General features: G+C 41.1%; 1 protein-coding gene across 7 annotated transcripts in view; it reads right to left on the bottom strand.

Moving 5' to 3' along the window:
• MEIS2 (Meis homeobox 2) overlaps positions 1–24347 on the bottom strand; it is a 207957-nt gene that overhangs the window by 122026 nt on the left and 61584 nt on the right. For all 7 annotated transcript variants that reach the window (XM_042942464.1, XM_042942467.1, XM_042942468.1 and 4 more), the window contains exon 8: positions 21716–21861. In XM_042942464.1, coding sequence (XP_042798398.1) covers positions 21716–21861 — 146 coding nt within the window. The remainder of the gene's footprint in view (positions 1–21715; positions 21862–24347) is intronic.

Here is a 24347-nt window from a genome sequence, read left to right as displayed (position 1 = left end):
GGTAATCTCCAAAATTGCCAACCTAATTCTCAAATCCCAAGCACTTCAAATCCTAAGTGTGGATGCAACTCTGTATCTGAGAAATGAGGAAGAGATAATGACAGGAAGGGGAGGCGGGCGGGGGTGACATAATAGCAAAATGATTTAGCCACAAATGGAAAGATGAGTTTTCTCCCAAAAAGGAAAAACGAGTGATAATTCAGTATGAAGTTTTGCCTGAAGAATGAGACAGAACATTCAAGAACACCTAAAAATAGGAGGTAGAAAGGTACATATAGTGTTTGGGTGTCTTCCATCATTATCCTGAACCTAATACATTCCCATTTGAACTCAGTTTTGTAAGTTTTATCATTTAGACCCAAGAGATTTCAATGGCTGATGAGAGCTCTTAAGCAGGTTTCCTGAACCATCCCCCTTGGAAGCCCTCTAAAGTTTGGTAACATAAAGCCCAGCTTCAGATCACAGGTTCCTTCAAGGATTGACCCTAAGCAGTCACCAGGTAACACTCAATGCCAAACAGGAGAGAGCCTTAGAGGGTACTCCTCAATGCTTTCAGGATGGGGAACACATCACTCCCTTAGGCCTACTGAGGCCTTAGGTCCAAGGGGTTTTGCTTTCTTGTATCATTGATTTTAACTACAAACCTCAACAGACTGGGATGAAAGGAAATACAACTGCTCCCAAACTCTGGTTCTTTTTGATTATGAAAGTACCTGACGTACGAACTTTAGGGAAATAAATTCTTTTCAAGAATGAGAATTTCACTTGCGTCACAGCCCAGCATGTTAATGTGAACACAAGCCCACGCCAACGTGAGTGACTATTGTCAACAGTCAAGTGAAATGCTATGCCAACGTATAAGGCAATGTCAGCTTCCTAACGCCCAAAGAAAAGCCACGTAACACGGGGCTACCAAGATGAAGTAACGCACAGCCCCAGAGGGCACAGATTTCTGCTTTATGTAAATCAGAGCCTGTCACGGCATGCATGATTCACTGCTCAGGATGTACTCTCCTGTGACGAATGAGTCCCGCTTAATTTGGCAGTGATTATGCGGGTTGCTGGCCCTCTAAACCCCTTTGAACTTGTAATTGCTGCTGGTTTAAATAATGAACATTAAGGGGAGTTGGATTCATAAAACTGTGGATAATTACATTTTTTTTTCTTTCCTTCCCCTTTGTTTTGATGCAAGAGTATATTCTCACACACACACACACACACACACACACACACACACACACACACTTCTAAGGCCACACCGATCACTGTATCATGCCAGGCTGTGATCGAAATAAACTGCAATCTTGTTCAAGGGTTGGTCAGGGAGGGCAGATTTGAGGGTGGGGGAAGTGGAGGCGGGGGAGCAGGGGGAGCATCTGTGAGCTGTGCAAGAGGGAGCTCAGAAAGGCCTGGATGCTGTAGGAGAGGAGGAGCAATGGCACTCATGAATATTCATAGCTAGTCACATCTGTAGCAGGCTCGCTTTCTACCTTTTCTCCCCCCTGTGCAGTGCAACATAGAACACTAGTGCAAACAAAAGGAGGGGATTTTGCAGCTTCATCAAGCTCCAGATTTGCTCATGGCGGTGAAGTTTCTTCCTCTACGCTTTTTCAATTCTACAGTTGGATTTCAATTTTTAGGAGTAGAGAGCGAGAGATGGTATATCCCTTTTCCTTCTATTGAGAAAGAAAAGCACCCCAGCTCCACAGTCATGAGTTGGAAGACATCACACAGTTACACAACACACGGCCGACTCCAAGATCTGTCCCCCTTCTTCTCCCTACAGTTGGTCAAATCCCCAGTACCCTTTGATCCCGCAAAAGACAAATTTTGATTTTATCCTGAGAAAAACGAAGTGGTATTGGAAGGGGGCAGAAACCAAAGTTGGCCAAGTCAGCTAGCTGCTCCCCTCCCTGAAACAACAAAGAGTGAATGATAAATTTAGCAGCCTCGTGTTCAGTTTTCAAACGCTGCTGAGATTTATAGCTTCGCTGCTCCCATGGCAAACTAAGCTGCTCACAGAAAGCTATCTGTTTTTGATTTCACTCTGTTTTCTCTAGTTTTTGTTCTTTCTATTTGCAGGTTTGTTTTTTTTTTTCAACTCTGCATTTTCTTTTTCCTGGTGTGAGTCGAATATCAAAGGCCAGGGCTGTTGGTAAGCCTCCAGCTTGCAAAAGCCACTCAATGGGATGTTATTAGAACCTACGTCACAACACAGTAGACAGTGATTAATAGCAACTGTATCAATGGTAGCAACTTTTCAGAAAAAAAAAGAAAAAAAAAAAAAAAAACGGATGCCCCTCCAGCAGCTGAAAAAGGGGTCAGTGCAGCAAAAATAAGAAATGTCTGCAAGAACCCAGGGCCCATAAATATTCTTTAGAGAGTACAGTACGCAGGGATTGTGTTTGACAGAAGGAAAAAGAAATTCCTACGATGCATATAATAAGAACTTTTACCTTTAAGTCACTTATACTTAAAACAGCTACACATTAATTTAAAATGAAGTCTGTGTACAACTTTGGAATCATTTTATTGATGTAATGGTGTCCCCCAAAATAACTAGCAGATGGATTTCCACCCCCTCAATGAAACACTGAAACAAACTGCAGAATTGTCAAAATTTTATCGTGAAGGCACACACTCTATAAAAAGGTTGATTTTAAATGAATTGTAAATTTGCTTCATTGCACAATATTTTTCTAAAATTATAACCGGAAAGTATTCTCTGTTTAATTTTTTAGCATATCCTTTCACAAAACACATCTGCTGTGAAGTATTTCTAATTTGTGCTAACTGCTTTTTAACAAACACACAGTTGTCACTATGCCATCTAATGTTATTGGGGCAAAAAAGTACATTCTCCTTCACTCTCTTCCTAATAAGAATCTTGAGCTGTGTCCAGTGGGGCAAACCAACAGAAAATACTACAATTATCTGAACTCCAGATGCGAGTGGCATAGAGGGGATCAAAGAAATGAGGAAAGATGGAAATGCAGTCACACCAAATGCATTTCCATCCAGTATAGAAGTTGGAGGTGGTTGAAACAGCAGGAAGGTAAACATGTACAGAAAGCTTGCCAGCTTGTGTCTAATTTTTAGGAAGATAATAAGCAGACGAAAAGAAAAATACCACTAACTAGGCTATGTCAGAAGGTTGGTTGACCACAGAAAGGACGGAAGATGCACTCTTAGCTTTGAAGAGTGAAAATGGAAATTACCTAGTTACCATCCAGTACTGTTTTGTTCCCTATTTATTTCTATCTCACACCCCTCTAATGGACTTGTGGAAAGTGGGACTCAATGGGGTTTGGGACAGAGGCGAGCTAATGACACCAAGAAGTTTGAAATTTCGCCTTTAAAACAGTTATGAAAACTAAAAGAGACATTCCCCCCCCTTAAAGGGCAAACAAAATGATGATAGCTAACTTTTCTCAGTACTCAATACAGACAACGTAGCAAATGCTTTGTCTGCACATTATCTCCCTTCTGCACTCTTGATAACACAGGGAGGAGGCATTATTATTACCCCCATTTGACAAAGGAAGAAATTGAGGCTATTAAAAGGTCAAATAACTTGCCCAAGGCAACTCAGCTAATAAGAGACATGCTTTCAATCACTGTATGATCACTGAGTATTTTCTTTAGAATTAAAAATCCACACACAGTATCTTGCATGGTAAATTTCATGAAATCAGAGAGAGCAATGAAAACCAATGATTGGACCTAGCTTGTATCTTAATGATTCAAGGAATATTTTATCATTTCTTCATGAATATAGTATCTTGTAGATGTGCCTTAGAAGAGGAGAAAATGTGGTTATCTAGCCAAAAAGATCCACATCATCTCATTAGTATTTTAGATTTATTATTTTGTGCAATTTCAATTAACAGGCTTATAATCTAAATCTTTCAAAGTAGTACTGATTTTCCCAGAAAACATAAATAACTATATATGCAAAATATCTTATTTCGTTAACACAACTGAGTTATAAGAATAAATTTATACTTGTGTAGTCCAACCTTCAGTCTGAGTACAAAAAGCAATAAATTGTACCACTAGAACTTAGACTTCTTGAAATAATAAGAACCCAAGCAGGCTTTTCATTCATTCATTCATTCATTCATTCATTCATTTATTCATTCACTCACCAGTACCTCTATCCAAAAACTCCCTTATAATGTACCAGTACAAAAGAAGAAATTTATATCATCAGGATGAAAGAAAGATGATTATAATTTGCTTTTAGATATCTCCGCTACATGGCAGGGAGTAAGGCACACATAGTGCCAAACTTTAAATCATCCTCTGCTTCTTTCCTTAAAAACAAACCAAGGAACGGAGAAGGAAATCTGGAGTGCTGTTGCCCCTCCTCTAATGACGAAGTCGATTCTGGGTAATGACTATCACTCAGCACACCAGGTCAGATGCTGAGGGTCCCACATTAGGTTAACTGCAGCTTTAAGCTGATGCAACTATGCCCCAGACCACCCACAGCTATACTTCATATCATGGTGTGAGGGGTAGAGGAAGAAGGGCAAGACTAATTACTGAATACCAACCTCATTCGAGGCACTGATTAGCTGTTTTACACATTCTACTTCATCTGGCTCCCTCCCACCCCAACAATCCTACCCATTTTACAGATCAAGACGTAGACATGTTACATAGCTTGCCCAAAGAAACAGTGCTGATAAGTGGCCTCCTGTGAGTTACCAAAGCCCTTCCCACAAGCCTCGTGAGTGTTACTAACTCACTGTATCTCCTATTTCACCTCTGTATGCAGAGGAGTCATCAAGACTCAAGTCCCAGAGCAAGTCAAAACTTCAGTTATCTTTATGTCCCTTTTGTCCACTGCCCTCCTTCTCATTCATCTTTTCCCAACTGTGTCAGTGGAATATATGCAATGTACCTACAGTACACGAATGACAATTCTATTTTTTTAATGTTTATTTTAAAAAAAAATTTTTTTAAGGTTTATTTATTTTTGAGACAGAGAGAGGCAGAGCATGAACAGGGGAGGGGCAGAGAGAGAGGGAGACACAGAATCTGAAACAGGCTCCAGGCTCTGAGCTGTCAGCACAGAGCCCGACGCAGGGCTCGAACTCACGGATCGTGAGATCATGCCCTGAGCCAAAGTCGGCTGCTTAACCGACTGAGCCACCCAGGCGCCCCAATGTTTATTTATTTTGAGAGAGAGACAGAGAAGAGAGAAAGAGAGAATTCCAAGCAGGCTCTGAAGCGGAGCCCAACAAGGGGCTCAATCTCACAAACTGTGAGATCATGACCTGAGCGAAATTCAAGAGTAGGGTGCTTAACCAAATGAGCCACCCAGGTTCCCCATGAATGACCATTTTAAATGAGTATCTGGTAGTAGCATTTCAGGATAGAAGCATCACAATACCATTTATCCAATTAAATTGTACAGCATCTAGGAGCTTAAAGGACCCTCTAGATGACTCATGGAGAAAAACTGAGCGCTTTGAGAAAACACAATCTCAGGCTTGTGCGTATGCACATGGCACTCCTGAGGGTAGGGAGCGTGTGGGAAGTGCAGGACGAGGGCTGCCTGTGGTAAAGGGCAGGGCCCAATCACAGGTCCTGTCTAGGCGCTTCCTGGTTCATCTGATTGCTCAGTGTGAATTTCAGATATAATCCAAACAGGAGTGACAAAACCCAAAACCACAGGAGCAAACACTGGCTTTCAAGTGCTGTGGGAACAGAGACATTTGTTTAAGTAACCACTGTTTTAAAATTGCATACATAGTAACACCAAAATAAACAGCTTGCGATGCTGTTTATTTTAAGATACACAATAGTAATGTAAAGTGCGGCGTGCCCCAGATCCGGGGAGCCCGAACATAATTTACAGTTGTAGAGAGCCCTAGGAGGGCTCCACACACGCCAGGACTGTCTACTTCCTGATTAGATAACAGTGAAGGTCAGAACGCATTGCTTTTTGTGTGTGCGGCAAAGAGCAAACAAGCCACCACAAAGACCTAGCTCCTCCTGCTCGCTGTGAATTATGAATTGAGTCCTGTGGCGAGCGGGGTTCGCCAAGTCTCCTCTACAAAGCGTGTATTAATCACAGGTCCTGAGGAAGGGTCAAGAGCACAGCCTGACAAACCAGGGAATGAGCCTGTCTGCCGACCACTGGTCACCGTTCCTTTAGTCCTTCCCCTTCCCTGATCTAAACACTGAAGAAGGAATAGGAAAAAAAAAAAAAATCTTGAAAATACACAAGCTGGTTGGGGCGCGGAAACATATGTAAAACTGAACTCTAAAGAAAAACAGCTAGATCAAACAAACCTTAAGCACGATCAAAATAAGAAGCCTATTTGTGGTTTATTTTAGGCAACTGAGCTGTCCTCGCACTGCCTTCTTGGCTCCTCCTTCCCTCCTCTACCCAGGTGCTCTGGGGAGACGTTTTAGGGATCTTTATTTTGGTTCCTCTACCCCAGTCTTTGACAGTATCCCAGACGGCTTTATTAGCAGAGGCCTGCAATCCTAACTCGTGAGTCTTGGCATTGTGCTCCTTTTGTTTGGTCTCCCCACGTCCTAAGTTAACTTGCCTCTTTGCCCTCGCCCTTACCTGCTGTGTCACTGAACAGAAATAACTTTGATCTTTGCCACAGATGTAACTTGCACATCCTTGACTTTCTGGAACTTGCGTTTGGCCTGAAATAGGATTCTCCCTAACAACTCTCTGCTATGACTGAACTGTGTCCCTGCAAAATTCTTACCTTGAAGCCCTAATCTCTGCTGCCATGATGTTTGAAGAGCTTTTAGGAGGGAATTAAGGTTAAATGAGGTCGTAAGGGTGAGGTCCTAACTTCACAGAATTGGTGGCCTTGTAAGAGGAGGAGAGAGAGATCTGGCCCCCGCCTCACACACTCCAAAGAGTGTGAGGACACAGTAGGAAGGGAGCCACTGGCCACCCAAGGAGAGAGCGCTCGTCAGGCACCGACGCTGCCCAGCACCTTGATCCTGGACTTTCTAGCCTCCAAAACTATGAAAAAATAAATTTCTGTTGTTTAAGCACCATCCCCACCCCAGTCTGTGGTATCTGTTATGGTGGCCTGAACCAAGACACTCTCTCACTGAAATTATCCATTTTTCCTCCTTACCAGTCCCTCTGGCATCAGGGAAGAGAGGCCGGACCTTCCTCTCTTCCGTTCTCTTACTTTCTCTCTCAGCCCCTGATCTAAAGCTTTCCACCCACTTTTCTCATGAAGTCCATGGCATTTGCTGTCACTCTTCTCCATCACTTTTGCCAGAAGAATGTTCACCTCTAAGACACCTCCCCTTTCCCCAATGGCTTCCGTACAAGCTAGAAGGTTCCTCTTCACCCCACTGCTTGCCTCTACTTTTGAAGACTTCAATATACATGACAAAGACCTTTCAAACATCTTGCCTCTCATAATTCCAATGTCATCCGTCTCTACTCCATCAGCCCTGGATTTCCTCAAGCAGAGATACTGCATTTCCAAGATCACAGACCTTAAAATGCACCTGCCCTGCTTCTCTATTCTGCCTCTTAATCTTCATCTGGACTTGTAACTTCTCAGTGGGCTCCTTGTGTTCCCAATGTCATTAGCCTCCCTGCCTAGTATGGTTCTTTATTAGAATAAATGCATTGTCTTGTACCATAAATATAGCACACATTTTACAGAAAATTTAAAATATACAAATAAGTATAAGAAGAAACTAAAAGAAGTCACCCACACCTCACTACCCAAAGATAATCACTGTTAACATTTCATTTGCTCTTCTGTGTGTATATCCATATATATTTGCATTCACAAAAGAAGAATCACACGATAAACACTGCCTTATCTGTTTTATTTTACCTGATAATACACTGAGAGATTTTTTCCATACCTCAAAATATTTTTGAGAATATAATTTTTAATGATTACATAGTAGTCCATAATATTCCATTATGGTCTCCTATAGTTGGAAATATAGGTGGTTTTCAATGTTTTATTGTCATAAATAATATCTTCATACCTCATTTTGCATGATTTTGTATATGTTTCTTATTACTTCTTTATAATAAACTCCTAGAAACCGAATTACTGGATCAAAGGATAAGAACATGACTAGTAATGCATATTACAAGTTTAAATTCCAGAAAGGCTAAACAAATTTTTATTGTCATTATTAAGGCAGATAATTTCCTTCCACTCTGGACCGTGCTGGATATTGTTTTGGGGTTTTCTTAATTTGATAGAAAAAAGCCCGATATTATGTTGCTTATTTTTAAGTTGATTTGGTTACTAATTACCTTGAACATTTTTCAAATGCCTATTGGCCATCTGTATTTCTTCTTTTGTGAATGGACCTATTCATCTGTGCCTTCATTGTACTTTTTTCCTTATCGATTTGTACACTTTATTTATTAAGGAACTAATAATCCTTTGCCTGTTATATCATGCCACATATATATTTGCCTTTTAATGTCTGCTCTTTCCTTGACATTCAAAAGCTCTTAATTTTTATTTTTGTTTAATTAAACCTACCACCATTTTTCTTTAGAATTCCTTTGCTTTTATGCTCTGGAAGGATTTTACTAAGTTAAAAGAAAGAAAAATAGTTATATTTACTTCAAAGAACTCTTAAGTGCAGAACTTGTTTTGATGGAAACTACTGATTGTTTTTTTAAAAAACAGTTAAACCATTAACCAACAAAACATGTACCGACTTACTTTTTTTTCCTCAATTGATTTAAAGTGATGCCTTGAAAATTAATAACTATCTATTTGGATTGCTGTGTGTGCTCTTATATAATTGTTCAAATGATCGTTCTGCCTATTATGGTAGCTGGTACCCTATCACGCAGCTTTATAATCTATTTTAATAATAGTGCAAGACCTCCCTAATTTTTCTTTTCCAAAAATATCTTGACTTTTCTTAATTGTTTCATTATTCACATGAACTGCAGAATCATTTTTCAGACATGATCCAAAAAAAGAATAGCTCATCAGAATTCTGACTTACTAGCCAGCCATTCAAGAATTCGCTAAAACTCTCCTTCTCACTCAGATGTAGGTTTTTCCTGTCATCTGCTCTCCCCCTCCTCCCCCTCTGTGCCTGAGCTCTGCCTGTGGAAGGATGAAATGGTGCAGAGAGGGTCCATTCCGGCCTGGTCCTCTCCATCCAAGGCCTCACTGCTGCACCTTCCTAATTCACTCCTGATCACATTCTCCACATTTCCTTCTCATCCAGTTAGAGAAGCTCATCTCTGAATTCCCTCAGCTTTCTTCCTATTCTTTACAGAAGGTGTCTGTCTCCTACCTACCTTTCTACCTGTGTTTTGACTTCCACCCTCCCTGGCTTCCTCTTTTGGAACCTTGCATTATCTGTTGTCATTCTCTCCACCCCTCCACCCCTCCACCCTGGCTCCCTTCCCATTGCCAATGCAACACCTGATTCACCTACCACACCCCTGCGGCTAAGCCTGCCACTCCCACGGCTGTCCTCTGTCCTTCCTTTGTTCCCTTCCAACTTTGCCTGCTCCCTCCTCAGTTTGTAGAATTCAAAGGTAGACCATGACTTCCAAGTGCCAAATCTGAAGGCTTATTTTTAGTCACCACTGTCCTTGATCTTTCTGCAGAATCTACTTCCTCTACTTTGAAACTTTCTCGTTTCACATGATCTGATTATGCTCCTACTAATCTGATTTCTTTATCTCTGCTCATTGCTTTCTCTCTCCTTCCCTTTAAATGGAGTTTTCAAAAAGATTCTATCCACTAACGCCTTCTTTCTGTGCTCTTTTCCTTACTTATCTTTATCCAGTGCCAGAGTTCCAAGCATTGCTTCTGCAAAGATCAACCTCAACTCTTAAACCACAGGTTTCACCATTTCTAACTTCCACAGAGGCTCCCCACCTGGATATCTGGGCTGTGGGTCTAAACCTGGGGCCTCAATATACCTTTCCAAGCTTTCCCCACTATTCTTCCATATATATTCTATGCTTTAGCTAAACAGGAGTCTGTCTTAGGGGCTGTGGCATCCACGAATCTCTGGATGTAGAATCAAAAGTAGTCTGATTTACCATCCAGATTGAAACTATACTAGGGAAAAAAATAAAATAACCTCCGTAGTCTCTTCTTGAAAAGAGATAATTCTATGTCTCTCATAGGATTTAGAGATGCAAAGCTGCTCATCCCCACCAGCTTGGCCAGCATGAAAAGTGGCAGACTGGTGAACCGGTTAATTCTCAGGATGAAGAGTTTATGGACAAAGAACAAAGATGTCCAAATCCCCAAGGAGCTTGTTTCAAATCTGTAATCATACAAGTGGGAGTAAGTTCATTGTGAGGTTTCTTTGCTATCATTCACCCCATTCTTTCTCTCAAGTTTGAGTTTAGAAATTTAAAAAATTACTTTCACTCACAGTGCCATTATAACTGTGCCATTATAACAGTATGAATGGCCCATAAGGCTTTTGTCCTTTCCTTGTACACATCATGTTAACTGTAGCATTTGATTCCCATTCCAAACAGATTTAGGGCAACAGAAATAAGTACAATATTTTCCTTTGAAGAGTATTTCTACCCCTGCCCAAGTTCAGGTTTCATGGAGCTAAGACAGAGCAAATTAATTATTTCAGGGGACTATATGAAAACATTAATGAATATGCTTGCATAGTATTCTTCCCTTTTCAAAGGCCTATTTCTAACCTCAGCTAACTCTTAGAACAACAAGGTGAGAAAAGCACGCTCAGAAAATTGAATGACTTGCCCAGGATAACTCAGAGAGCAAAAGGCTGAGCTGAGAATAAGATGCAAATTGATCCTAACTCTGCTGCCTCTGGCGTGCATATGGGTGTGCGCGCGTTCTTCTGAACAGTAGGAATTTCTTCCTCCTTGCCCTGAAATGTTTGTCTTTTTGTAAAGCACAAAAAAATTCACAGATTGTCTCCACATCAAAGGTAGGGAAAGCACCAATTCTTTTATTAATTCCAAACGTTTCCACTATCTACCCCAATCAGGCCCAACTATAGATTGAGGAGGAGTAAAGCACCTCCTTTTTGCTTAACTAACTATGTACACATTTAAAATAAGTGGAGGGAGTGTGGCATTTGGGATAGACACTGACAAGAGACTCAAGCATGTAAAACCCAAATCACACTTTTCTTTAAACTTGCTCTGCAAAAATAAATAAGTAGATACTTTCAAACTGTTTTGAAACGATTCTCAGGCTGGTAACAGAGGTCATATTAAAAACTGATGGCTTTCACATGGTCATATTTGATTATCACCTGAGCAGTTCACCAACATAAAAGTCTCAGGATTAGGTGGTAAGAAGGGTCTTCATCAAAGTGCCATCGAGTAGTTGGGGGGATTTGCCGTACAGGTCTAAACTTACGGTTTGCTAGAAACTAATGAGAAATCCACAATCGACTAATAATGATCTCATATTGCCCATGCCCTCTTACCACTTTTTTTTTTTTTAATTCATTGTGAGAGAAGGTTTAAAACAAGGGTAACAACTCATGGGCTGCCTGCAGGTATCTTGAAACACTGAAATGGAACCTATAACTTTTCACCCTGGGGAAAAAAAAAGGCTGCTTTTATAGAGTTCCAACATGTCACTAAACCTACAGGGAATAATCCAGCATTCATCTCTTCTATTGATAAAACCTTTTTTCTTTTTGAAAGACTAGAGTAACACCACCCCCAGTACACTTAGGTTATTTATTGTCAGCTTATGACACAGTCCCACCACGTGTCCAGGGTAAGAACTAAGCCATTTTACAACTGTAGTATGACTGGAGTCATGGGATTATCCTTTCCTAAATTATTAGTTATGGAGTTGCCAGATATTTCCAATTCAAAATTAATTCTGGAATAAATGTAAATGTAGGAGAATGATTCAAGAAGTAAATATATCTGGGGTGTCTGGGTGGCTCAGCTGGTTAAGCATCTGACTCTGAATTTCAGCTCAGGTCATGATCTTGCAGTCATGAGATCATGCCCAGCGTAGGGCTGCATGCTGGTACTGGGCATGGAGCCTGCTTGAGATTCTCTCTCTCCCTCTCCTTTTGCCCTGCCCCTGTGCTCACACTGTCTTCCTCCCTCCCTCCCTCCCTCTCTCTCTCTCTCAAAAAAAAAAAAAAAAAAGAAATATATCCTGATCTATATATCTATATCTATATATATAGATATATGTATATATATAGAGAGAGATATACAATACCACGAAAGCTGAGGTATTAAAATTAAGGGCAGCAACGAGATTTGGTGGATGAAGAGTGGCTCTTCATTACCTGGCTATGGTAAACAAATCATATATCTGTAAATTGAGAGGCTGGTGGTTGGAAGGGGACGGATTAGTGGCTCATGTTAATTTTCTATGACGCTCAGAGTAACGAGAGAATACTATTCTCTTCATTTCTTGTCATCTCAGAATCCCACAATAATAATCTCTTGAGTTGTAATTTTTTCTTTTTGTGGACAATCAAGTCAAATTCAACAAATATTCATGTTATCTAATATAACCAAGAAGTAAAACTATAGTTTAAGAAAAATTATCTGCCATTATATTGTGAGTTGACAACTTACCCACTATTAGATAAAAACAACTTAAATCAGTTCTGGCAGATTTGGGACTCGGCAGTTCAAAATATGAATAGCAAATGTAAAAGCATGAAAATGGCATTACTATTATGTTTTAAGAGGATAATACACCTTTAAAGGGTGCCAGTGATTATTCTGCATACTGTAAACAACGGCTGCCAATCAATTTAGAAAGTGGTGCGCAGCACATAAGTGTAATAAGGCAAATTCCACTCAAGCAACCTAATGTTTCCCACCCAAGTCACTACTTCTCAACAGGAACAGTAGGGCTACGTATCCCTTTTACACTTCATAACCTGTTCCAAATTGCAAAAACTGACTCCAGCACAGAGAAGGGAGGGCATTTTCAGGAGTCCTCTGAAGTCTGTGCAGCAGTGGTCTCTAAAATCAAAATTTTTTTTTTTAATTTTTTTTTTTAATGTTTATTTATTTTTGAGACAGAGAGAGACAGAGCATGAACAGGGGAGGGGCAGAGAGAGAGGGAGACACAGAATCGGAAGCAGGCTCCAGGCTCTGAGCCATCAGCCCAGAGCCCGACGCGGGGCTGGAACTCACGGACCGCGAGATCGTGACCTGAGCTGAAGTCGGACGCTTAACCGACTGAGCCACCCAGGTGCCCCTCTAAAATCAAAATTAATCCTGAACACGAAGGTCACTTTATGACCCTGTCCTGCAGCAAAGCTGAGGGATGGTGAGTGTGCTCATAACCCAGTCAACTTGGCCTTGAGTTCTAATAACTCCACCTCTCCACAGAATATACTGGTAAATGGTGGTGGTGGTGGTGGTCGTCGTGTGGAATGAGGAAATGGAAATGTTCCCTATGATCTGAATGAATATTCACGGGTTTCACTAACAGCCTTTAATGGCACTCTATTCTTGGAGGTTTTAAATAGCTGAATATTCAGATATGCACATGCCTTCTATTTTCTTTTATTCAAAGGTCCTCAATTCTCCACCTCTTTGAATTCTGTAACGTATTTTTAAACAATTATACTTAGAGTGATATTTTATGAAATTGGGTGTTAAACTTTGAGCTAATAATTATTTTAGTGTCTTTTTGATGGTAATTTAATAAGCATTTCATTCTTCAATCTTCTCAGTCGCTCATTTTAAAAATGTGTCTGTCAGCTATTCGCTCATAATCTGGGACTTGATTTTCTTAATCTATCTCAGCTGAACTTTTTTTTTTTTAAATGGGATTGCTTGATATACTTTTGAAATATTTTGACCAGATGTTTGTTTGTGCATCGAGGAGACCACACACCTCATCCACTCCCACAAAAGCCCACTGCCACCACCACTGTACTGGGGACCTGACCTCCGAGTCACTCAGAATGTGGACAAGGACCGCTGAATCCCGGACACATCAGTCTTTACGTGCAGAATCCCTGAGAATCCAATTCCAAACACTAAAGTGGGGACTCCAAGTAAAAGGTTCTGACACAGCAACATGCAATTTTTTTTTTCCCTCAAGAGAGATAAAATAAATTTAGTTGCAATTTTATTTCTTCTAGAGGAGCTTCTAGGATTCAACACAACATTAAATTTTTGGCCTGTCTCTTTAATTTGAGAAATTGTACAAACGGCGACAGATGGCACACAGAATTGACTTATGTCCTCTATTCTTTACTGAAGAAGGGAGTGCATAGAAACTTTGATAAAGACAGAAGCTACAGTATGCAGGTCACTATTAAAATTATCTGGTGGCTCTTTGGACAGCTAGGATCAGAACATTCAGGCTTTCTTTTTTAGGCATTCGTTAAAACCAACCAACACTGTTGTAGGTTGACACTGGTGATCACAGCCCCGACGTTCAGTACCCTCCCTGTCCCAATAAGGACATGATGGATGTGCCATTAGCTTTGAACCTCGGCAACCTCTGAAATTACCACTCTTCCCACCCCCATCTCCCGCCCCCACCCCTCAAAATCATTATGAAATGGGAAGAACACTCAAGCTTACAGTTAATTGGAAACATTGCAAGGGAAGAGGAATGCTTAGGACAGCATGTCCATGGGAAAATAAATCACCCAGCATTGTTATTTAATGCATTGTGACATCATTTCCTGAAATTAAACAGAGATGACACCAATTCAGACGATCTCCAGTATAAGGTTCCATTCAAATAATTCACAGATGTTTTCTCCTGGCAAGCAGAAAAACAATGCAAAGGCTAAAACTAGGGGCAGCCTCACTCTGCTGCATGTTTGTGGGAAGCCCTCTCTGCTGGTGTTTTTCAGCTGTGTGTTCTGCATATGCATTTCCGCATAAGTATTTCCCAGCCCAACAGCCCCACTTGCATTCAGCGCTCATCTGTATCTCTGAATGTGAGAGAGGCCATCTCTCACTGCATAAGTAAGTCCAACATTTTATATTTGGTATTAATGTGGCCTATAGCAATTGCTATTAAGTAGCTCAATCTCAGAATCATAAAGGCTCGAATTTTCAAGGAGAAATAACTAATGTCCATGGAATACTGATTCAACTAACCATTCAAGGCCCTTCGAAAGGTATCTAATGATAGCGATGATCAGAGAGAGTCTCCATGGATGCCCTTGTGGAATGAACAAGGAGAGACACCAGGGTAGACATGAACGAGGTTGGCAGCACCAGATCTCTCATCCTGATGGATTTTAGGAGGTACTTACTACTAGAGGCCTTAGGCAGCTGGAAACCCAAGCACACAGTCAAAAAACCAAAATATCCAAAATCTGTGCAGCACATCACAGTTCCAAACTGACTATATTGTTTGAACCACACAGCAACCCAAACAGCTAAGTAGGACACATATTTACTGTTTTAGTTTTTAGGTAAGGAAATCAGTTCAGACGTTGACAAGCCTACCCAAGATTACAGAGCTCAAACCAAGTCTCCTCATTTCACATTCAGTGGCCCTTTAAAAAAAAAAAAAAAAAAAAAAAAAAATATATATATATATATATATATATATATATATATATATATACACCATGCTGTCTCTTAGACAGCCTAGACTTTAACACTCTGAGGAAGCAGGAGACTCTAGATTCTGTTCACATACTGGACAGTGAAAGGGAGCATTAATACTGTCAAAACCAGACCCCAGATAAGACATTCTGGATTGTTCCATAACCAGTTTCTTCTTCACCTCTATCGCACTCTATCCCAGAAGGCTCACCAGGATGTTCAGTTCATTAGTACCAGTACTCTCTGATGTTATCATTTAGCAGAACTGAGCAGTTGTCACATGTTTATATGGCTCTAGAAAGCATAATTTAGATGATGTTCTCTCCTGCTCCGGGACATTTGGGATCTGTTTGGCAAAACCTGATTTCCTCATCTCACACAGACCAGGAAAGTAAGTGGTAACTTTGGCTGCCCAGTTCCATTGGTCAAAGCCTCCTGCTAGCCATTCAGCTAGATTAAAATAAGAATTATATTACATATTTATTCTAAGAGCCAGGCATAGGGTTGAATGCTTTATATTCCCTTATTCAATCCCTGCAACAACCTTACTAAGTTGGTTCTAGAATTATCCCCATTCTACAGATATGGAAAACGAAGCTTAGAGAGGGTAACTGCTCAAGATCAAAAATCGACTGTGTTGCTGATTCCAGGCCCTGCGTTTTGTTTTGCTTTGCCCCTGAAAATGAATAACTGAGAGTCATGACACAGGCAGAATCATATGCCTGGAAAGCATATGAAAGGACATGTATTGTTTCCCTTCCATTAGAGTAGGACACATCTAACTTCCCCCAGACCCAGGCCCTGTGCTGCTAACTTTGACACTGGATCACCTCATTGAAAAAAAAAAAAAAAAAAAAGGAGCCATCTAGGTCTACACATGATGAAGAGAACTAATTAAAAGGCAGAATAGTTTAAGTCAGCATCTCTCCTCCTGTCTCTCGTGTGCATGTATGTGTGGGTACAAGAAAAAATTCGAGATGACTAAGTTAACTGTCACATGGTCTTTATGAACTCACTGGAGAAGAGATACGTGTTCCTCTAATGTAACATGGAGCTGTATTTACTCATAACTTGGGTACACTGTCTCTGCAGGATGATAAACTTTAAAACTCATTTTTACTACCAGAGACATTTACAAAATCCCACAGAACAATCTCTAATGGACGAGGAGCCAAATGACTGAACACGTGAAAGGCAGGTTTCATCACTCTCCCTCACCACCAGACATGGAGAGAGGAGTAAAGCATTTTGCCATGAACAAAGGGCACAGTTTTTAGACCCTGCAGTTTCAAGAAGGCTATGTGATATGACATCACTTTAAAGTAAATTTGCTTCTGATTCTGTACACATATCTTTGAAAGAAGTCCCACATCCCCTAAGTGTGAGCTTTAGCCCCGTGTTTTCAAATAAGAAAACCTTTAGTTAGAGACTGGTATGAGCAAGCAGTGTCTTTGTATAGGAGCACTTCCTGTTTTCATTCCGTGATCAAATATATTCTTTGCAGCACAACTAGAAAGCTCTCGAACGTGGCAAGTGGAGGTGCCTGAGAGCCTAATTGAGCACACTAAGGGCTTCTTGGCGTGGAGGAGTGTTTCATGGTTATGAATAAACCGTTAGCCCTGGTATTATTTCTTGCTGTTTTCTTTCTTTAACTATCTTTGAAGTCAAATAAAAACAGTTGTAATGGCAGGCTTACTTTTATGATACCATAATCTCCATGTGTTAGTGAAAGGAATATACTTCCCTAGGATTTCCCTAAGTTCTTTTGCCATTGGGTACTTTCCAGCAAAAGCACATACATTTCCAACAGATTCTTTCTTCAATCTTCACTAGATTTCTTAGTCTGAGAAGCCAAACAGAGCCATCAACCAATAGAGGAGGGGGGTAATAGTATACACAACATTTTCAGCAGGTGAATTGCTATATATATATATACATATATATATATGTGTATATATATATAGCTAAATATATATATAGCTAAAAAATATATATATAGCTAAAATATATATATTTATATATATATTTAGTAACACAAATATATATGAGCTTACTTTTTTTAACATTATGATGAGTGTTTTGAAGGGGGTTTTTAAAAGACATTTTGGAAATTGGGAGTTAGAAACCAGAAATTAATTATTTAGACTCAGATTAAATTTAAATTCAAAGTGCTTAACTCCGAATATGGAAATTGCTCAATTCATCAAATAGTGTTTTTTTTTTTTTTTAATGCCACTTTGGATTTAGTTTAAATATTTCCTTCAATATAATCAATGAGCCGCAAGTTTATTAGTTTTTTCTTTAAAGTCAGTGGTGCTCAGGAATTTGAGACTGTTTTAACTGTTACAGTTGTAGTGGAACTTGTTCTTCCAAGAAAACTGAAGGTTAATGATTTTTGTCATATTGAGACTAAGACTTAACAATTGCTACAGTTGGCCTTTGTTGAGGTGGGGTTCTTTTTTCTCTGGGCCTTTTGAGGTATTCAGAATAGGTGACAATAGCATGCAGTTGAGAACATATGTAGAGAGACCCCTGTGGCTTATTGGAAAAAGTTGCTCCGTGCTGGTTGGGTGTTTGGAAAAAAAAATACAACCAGAGTTCTTTTATGTTCTGCTAGTTAATGAATGCATGAATGTCAAAATGGGCCAATGGCCCATTCAGGGGGCAAAGCCTTAGCAGCCCCCTTCTTTAAGAACACATCCTGAGATGCAAAATACATTTGCTTAACAAATTAAAATAATGAGATAATTCAATTAGCTTCTTTTTAAAAAAAGAAAGAAAAAAGGGTACATCGGGGATTATTGTAATACAAGAACAGGTCATACCGCACAAAAGAGAACAAACCAGTTTGAAATAATGTTAAAGAGACTAATAATGGAGGAATGCACACTGAATCATGCACTTGTGAAGAAATTTACATGAAATAATAATTTAGACTACATCTATTTTCAGTGAGCTAGAGCCAACATTTCACTTTGAAAGTTGAAATTAATTAAATGACAGAAAAATATAGTGGGCATCTCTATTTCCAAGGACTTCCTCATGCCTGTTAGTGCATGTAAGAAAAGAAGTCTAAATTAACATGTCGCTAGTTAGGGGTCTCTATTCTTGGTTTCTGAGCTCGGAATTATAGCTGAGTAAATCTTTCAGCTCATTAAAGATTGGAAAGTAAAAGTTTTACAGGACCATCCTCATCAAAGTTACTGAACCTCTTCTCTGCAGTTGGGGTAAAATCTGGATGAAGAGGGAAAATTTGTTCAAAGAGAAAGCCGAGGAGAATTTCCTTATGATACAAGGAAGGTGCAGGAAAGGCAAGGGAGGGGAGCAGAGAGAATGACTGGGAGACAAAGCCATTGGGAGAAACTAATGAAAGGGGTATGTTGTGAAAGAAGGTCATGGGGAGGAGGGAGAAAAATAGAGCACTTCGCAGAGAGTAAAAAGAAAGGGGATGATCAGAGACTGGGACAGAACAGTGTTCTGGCTACGTGCTCCAGAGCTGAACCAAGAGCTGTGGGTGCAGGAATGGAGGCCGCAGTGTGGAGACCCTGCACTGTGTCCCTCTCGCTTGAAAACTGGGGACACGTAAGGTCCGGAGAACTTAATGGACTCACTGAGGTTCAGCTAGCATAGAGGAGAGCTGAACTCAAAATGCGGGTTTCCCGACTGCTTGGCTGAGGCTATTTGATTCTTTTCTCCCTGCTCCAAAGACAGACATTCGTTAAAATTTTCAGTTGGCTGGAGAGTTCTGCACAAGGTCTTGAGTTCCTTAAACTATATGAAAGCACTCTCAGTGTGGGGACAAGGTCTTGTGGTCGGTCTGTAGCCCCCTGCACAGCCAAGCCACCAGGGGTGCCCAGCAATCCCTGGCCACCCACAATTTTTCACCAGTGGCCACACTGCATGGTGGGTTCAGTTCAGGACTGGGAGGTGGGAGGCAAGGTATCGACAGGACAAAGCAGGAGGTCCAGCAAGAGCTCTGGACACAGCGTTGGAGTTTCAAGGCACAGAATATAGGTGGTGAAAGAGAGAGTCGGCTTGAAGAGAAAGGTGCCAAATCTTCTCTACTGGGAAAGGCTGGGGGAGCAGGAAGTTTTAAAAACAAAGAGAACAGCACTTTGCTTCTCCATATTTCCTCCCCCTCTGACGCTGGGTATACTGATGGCAGAGGTTGTGTGAGATTTATATGCCACTGGTAGAGGGGACAATGATTTTAGCAAAGTCTTCATAGTGCTGTGGGAAAAGCACAGCGCAGGGGACAAGCAAGGTTGGGTTCTGGTGGCAGGCTGACCTTGAGTTAATCACTTCCCTCTCTGGGCCTCAGTTTCCTCACTGGTAAACAGAGCAGCTGAATTCTCGCAGGTTCTGCTGTTCTGTGGTGTTGACTTTGACTACTGAGGGGCTGCAAATAACATGGAGAGGCCTGCTTGTAAAGCAGTTGTTGAAATCTTTATTTTCAGCCAGGAGGGGCTAGGCATGAAGGAAGACGGAGGGAGGAAACCAAACAGGTGAGCTAGTGGGGAGCAAGCTGTTTGCCTGCCATCCATGTGCGCCTGCCCTGCCCTGCCTTTCTAACTTGCTACTCTAACCAAACAACCCTTCAGTTAAAAATGAGAAACCCCTCCCCTCACACTCACTCGACTTCCAAATTAAAAACATTTTACAGGTTAGTAAATCTCCAGCTGAGGTGATGTAGCAAAGAACAGCTGTGAAGTAATTTTGATAATGATGAGAATAATAGCCACATGGCAAGGTTCAGGGCTTTGCTGTTGCAGCTTCAGTGCTCCTGAATAGATAAAAGTGATTAAATACTCCTGATTATCCCTGACCAATATGTAATGGATTTACAGCCCTTTCAATTAGTCAGTATTTGCTTAGGACTCATTATTTTGTCTTTGGTTAAGTAATCAGCCCAGAGACTGCATGTTCTGTCTAATTCCTCTGAGCCGAGTCAGTGCAGGGCCCTGACCTTTGAAATGGCCATGGCTGCAAGGCAAGAATAACCACTACCACGGCAGCCTCGTTGGTTCTCCCCTCTAATCCTGACACCACGGGCCAGATCGATACACCTTAGTTTGCTACTAATGTCCTTACATCAAAATGGCCGATTTAGGAATGTGAATTTATCTCTCCCCCCTCCCTGCCGCCACTCCACCCCTTGCCCTTTGTAGCCCAGCTGGAAGAGCAGATCAGCAGTCACCACCATAAATAAAAGTGGAACCTTGTCCTGGACCCATGACACTGTAACTAATGTCATTCAGCATGGCAACACACAAGTTAGAGAATCAAAGAAGACCTTCGGTTTTCAATGCGCTACTCTATATTTAAGCATTTACCTAAATAGAATGGCCTGAAAACAATATCATAGCAAGACACTGCCTCTGACGTCTTTACCACTTTCCCAGAATCTCCAAACGAACAGTAAAACAGGAGTGCCTAGTTCCCTTGTAAAAATACATCGTGATTTTTTTTGTCATGAGAGTCTTAGAGTCAATAGTGCACAGGGACACGTAAAACCCACTGCAGACAGGAGGACAGAGATAAACTGTTACTTTAAAAACGTTGCATGGTTGATCTCTTCCCAGAAGTGAATAGGGTTAGCTTCTAAGAAAAGGGACTTGAAGAGCTGAAAAAGAATCTTTAATCTCCACCTTACACACAAAGGCTCTGGAGCACCTATAGCCCTTCTGTGTTTGTCACATAAACACGTGTCATGTTTGCAAGCTGCTCCAGTGATTACATTTGCACCTGATACCATGAGCTTGGACATGCATGTGGCAAGATGCTTTTTTTTTTTTTTGCCTCCTAGAGGAGATGGCTTTCGTTAAGACTGTAATCAGCGGTGCGCATGGGTTTGTGAGCTCCTCACAGCCATTTCCCTTGTCTGCAGTTGCCGTATCTGAAGCTGCCCTCACACCTTGTAGCGTAAGTAACAAGTTTGCTTACATATACTGTCGAGGGCCCTAGACCACATTGAATAAGGTCTGTGCCTGGCTTAGGAAAACCAAAAATCTCCTCCTTTCTAGAGGCTGTTCTTTGGATAGTGAAGGCTGACAAAATCCTAGCTGCTGTGTTCGTCATCAGATTTCAAGAAAGGGAAAATAGGCACCTGATTTTTAAAAAATCTGTGTCAACCTGTAAAGTTTGCTAGGAGAAGGCAAAGCAAGCAAAAACGCTTTCATCTTGACTTACTGTGAGATGCTGGAACAGCCATGCTCTCATGATATTTGTTGCTACTTTGGGGAAAATGCCTCTTTTCTTCTGACGTTTTTTGTCCTTGTCTGGGTCATCATCGTCACCTGTGCCAGGTGAGGCTACACTGTTGTCTAAACCATCCCCTGGTAGAAAAAAAAGAAAAAGAAGAAAAAACACATTAGAGGCAACACAGAAAGGGTGCCAACAACAATGTGCAGCTGATGATGAGCTCAGCTCAGCTTGTTGAAAGAAATCCATTAAGCGGGTATATTCTCTTTCATTAAAGTATAATTGGAGACACAAATATGTAAAAGACAAAATTAAACCAGGCCTCTTCAAATGTTAATTTTGTGTGTCTCACACTCGCCCATATCATTAATTCAATTATAATTGTGCGCTTGACACAGTGCAGTAGCTCTTTGTCAATTATGGAATCCAATGTGGGAAAACCGCCATCAGAAAACCCATTCGGTGAAAATCCACTCCCATGCCCATAGTGAACACATACTGTAGGGTAATCAAGTTAAATGTTCTGTAGTCTATATATTCCAGGCTGCCTGCATAGGTGACAGTAACTGTGTCACTGTTCATTGCACATAACACACTGCCTGCTCAGCCCCTCCTAGAACTGTCACCTCCTAAGCACGCACATTCACACACTCCTCAGATGACCCTGCATTCGGCATTTGCATGACATGAAAACTTTTAGCTCTCTGCACCACTGATCATGATCATTATCATTTACACACACACACACACACACACACACACACACATATGAAGGTAGGGTGCTCACTTAATCAGAAGTTTCTATCAACATCTTTCTCTTCTGTGCTTTTCTCCGGCATTAATTGTGCATTAGCAAAAATCATTTACTTTTAACAGTCATAGTTATTTTTTCTTGCCCTCCAGCAAAAATGCCTTGAAAGCCTGCCTGGAGGGCATCTAAATTATGTATCTGAAAAACTCTTCTGGCAAGGCATTGCAGGACCCCTACTTTCTTAAAATTCATACGAGCACGTCTTCCTGTTTTTGGGAAGGCATCAATCAAGAGCAGCAATATATGCCATATCCCTACATTAATATTTGAACTAATAACTTTAAAAAAAGGAAAGAAACAAGATCCGACTTGTGGCATAATCAAATGCAAAATAAATGAAGAATACGGGGACAGCGCTGGGGCTTTATAGATGGCTGTGTTTTCCTTGCACATCATTAGCCTGGAGCCACACGAAAGAGGAAAACAGAGAAGTGGAGAGTTTATGCTCCCTGCTGGTGTTTAAGAAGCTGGGGTCCTGGAAGGACATCTGGGAATTGCACTGAGATGGGGGTTTTTGTAATTTAAGAATAGACATTCATTAGCAGTAAATGCCATAAATCCCATGCTAAGTAAAAACCTTGTCCAAGAAAGCCTAAAACAATAAACTCTGTGCTCAATGTAGCCTGAGCTAGACGTTCCGCAGCTTCCCGGGGAATGTTATAGATCCACCAACTCATTCCCAGACCCGTTCCTTCCTCTTGGACTGGGCCACACCAGCACGTCCTGCCCACCGGGCCCCTCCCCTTCTAACTTCTGGGTCTGCTCCGTGGGCTCCCCTGTACCTGTTCTTTTCCTTCCTCACCAAAAAAACAAAAACAAAAACAAAAAAAACACCCTTCAACCTTCTTTGACCAGAAAAGCAGAAAAGCCACAGCAAAGAGCTGGCAGATTAATTTTATTGACATTTCCATTTTCACTGCAATGTGATACCCTCCATCACATGGAAGAGATGACCCTCACTATTTACAGACTGACAGGCCACTTCATTACAACCACCCTGCCCCAAGGCAAAGCAGCTCCCTTCCATCTGCCCAAACACTAGAGCATGACCCCGAAGTTGCTGTTCTCTTTTTCTTTGCCGTCTGTTATGATAAAAAAAAAAAAAAAAAAAAAGAGTCAAAGGGACCCCAAATAGTCAAAGAACTAATCAGAGTACAAGGAAACAAAAGGCATTTGACTTTTGAATACTGAAAAATGGAATCTAGTCTTCACCTACATCTGTCTTCATCTGCACACCCGTGTATACTAGGGGTCGCTTGCACAAGGAGACACACACACACACACACACACACACACACACACACAAGCTTGAGCAGGGACACGCGTACACGCTTTCCACCATGCCAAGGAACTGCTGCAAGGCAAATTCTCACCCACACTAATGGCTTCTGACTGCTCCTTGGCAACCCTAGCATTTTAACCTGGGTGGATGTGCTCTCCAAAATACAGACGCTGGAGCGATCTCATCAGCTGTTCATGTGACACAGATGGAGAGTGGCTATTAGGAGCCAGGCAGTGGGCCTTGGGGATCTGAGGTGCTGTTCTGTAGCCCGAGGCAATTTTGAAAAGCAGTACCCGGAGATGAGGAAAAAAAACCCACACTGCAAGTCCAAGTTTGAAGTCAGTCAGTCTGTCTGTCTACCTACTGTGGATAAAGATATCTTTGTCTCTCAATGTAAAAATCTATGTGGGCTATCTGGATGTACACTGTGGATAATGTATGTATGGAATGGCTCTTCCTTCAATGTCTTCCAAATATAAAAACACACACTGTAAACAATGCCTGTGTGTATATATTTCTTCCTAAGC

The sequence above is a fragment of the Panthera leo genome, chromosome B3 (assembly GCF_018350215.1).
Source record: "Panthera leo isolate Ple1 chromosome B3, P.leo_Ple1_pat1.1, whole genome shotgun sequence".
In the NCBI taxonomy this organism is placed as follows: domain Eukaryota; kingdom Metazoa; phylum Chordata; class Mammalia; order Carnivora; family Felidae; genus Panthera; species Panthera leo.
The sequence above is the reverse complement of the archived record's forward strand: the minus strand, read 5'-3'. Positions and strand labels throughout refer to the sequence as shown.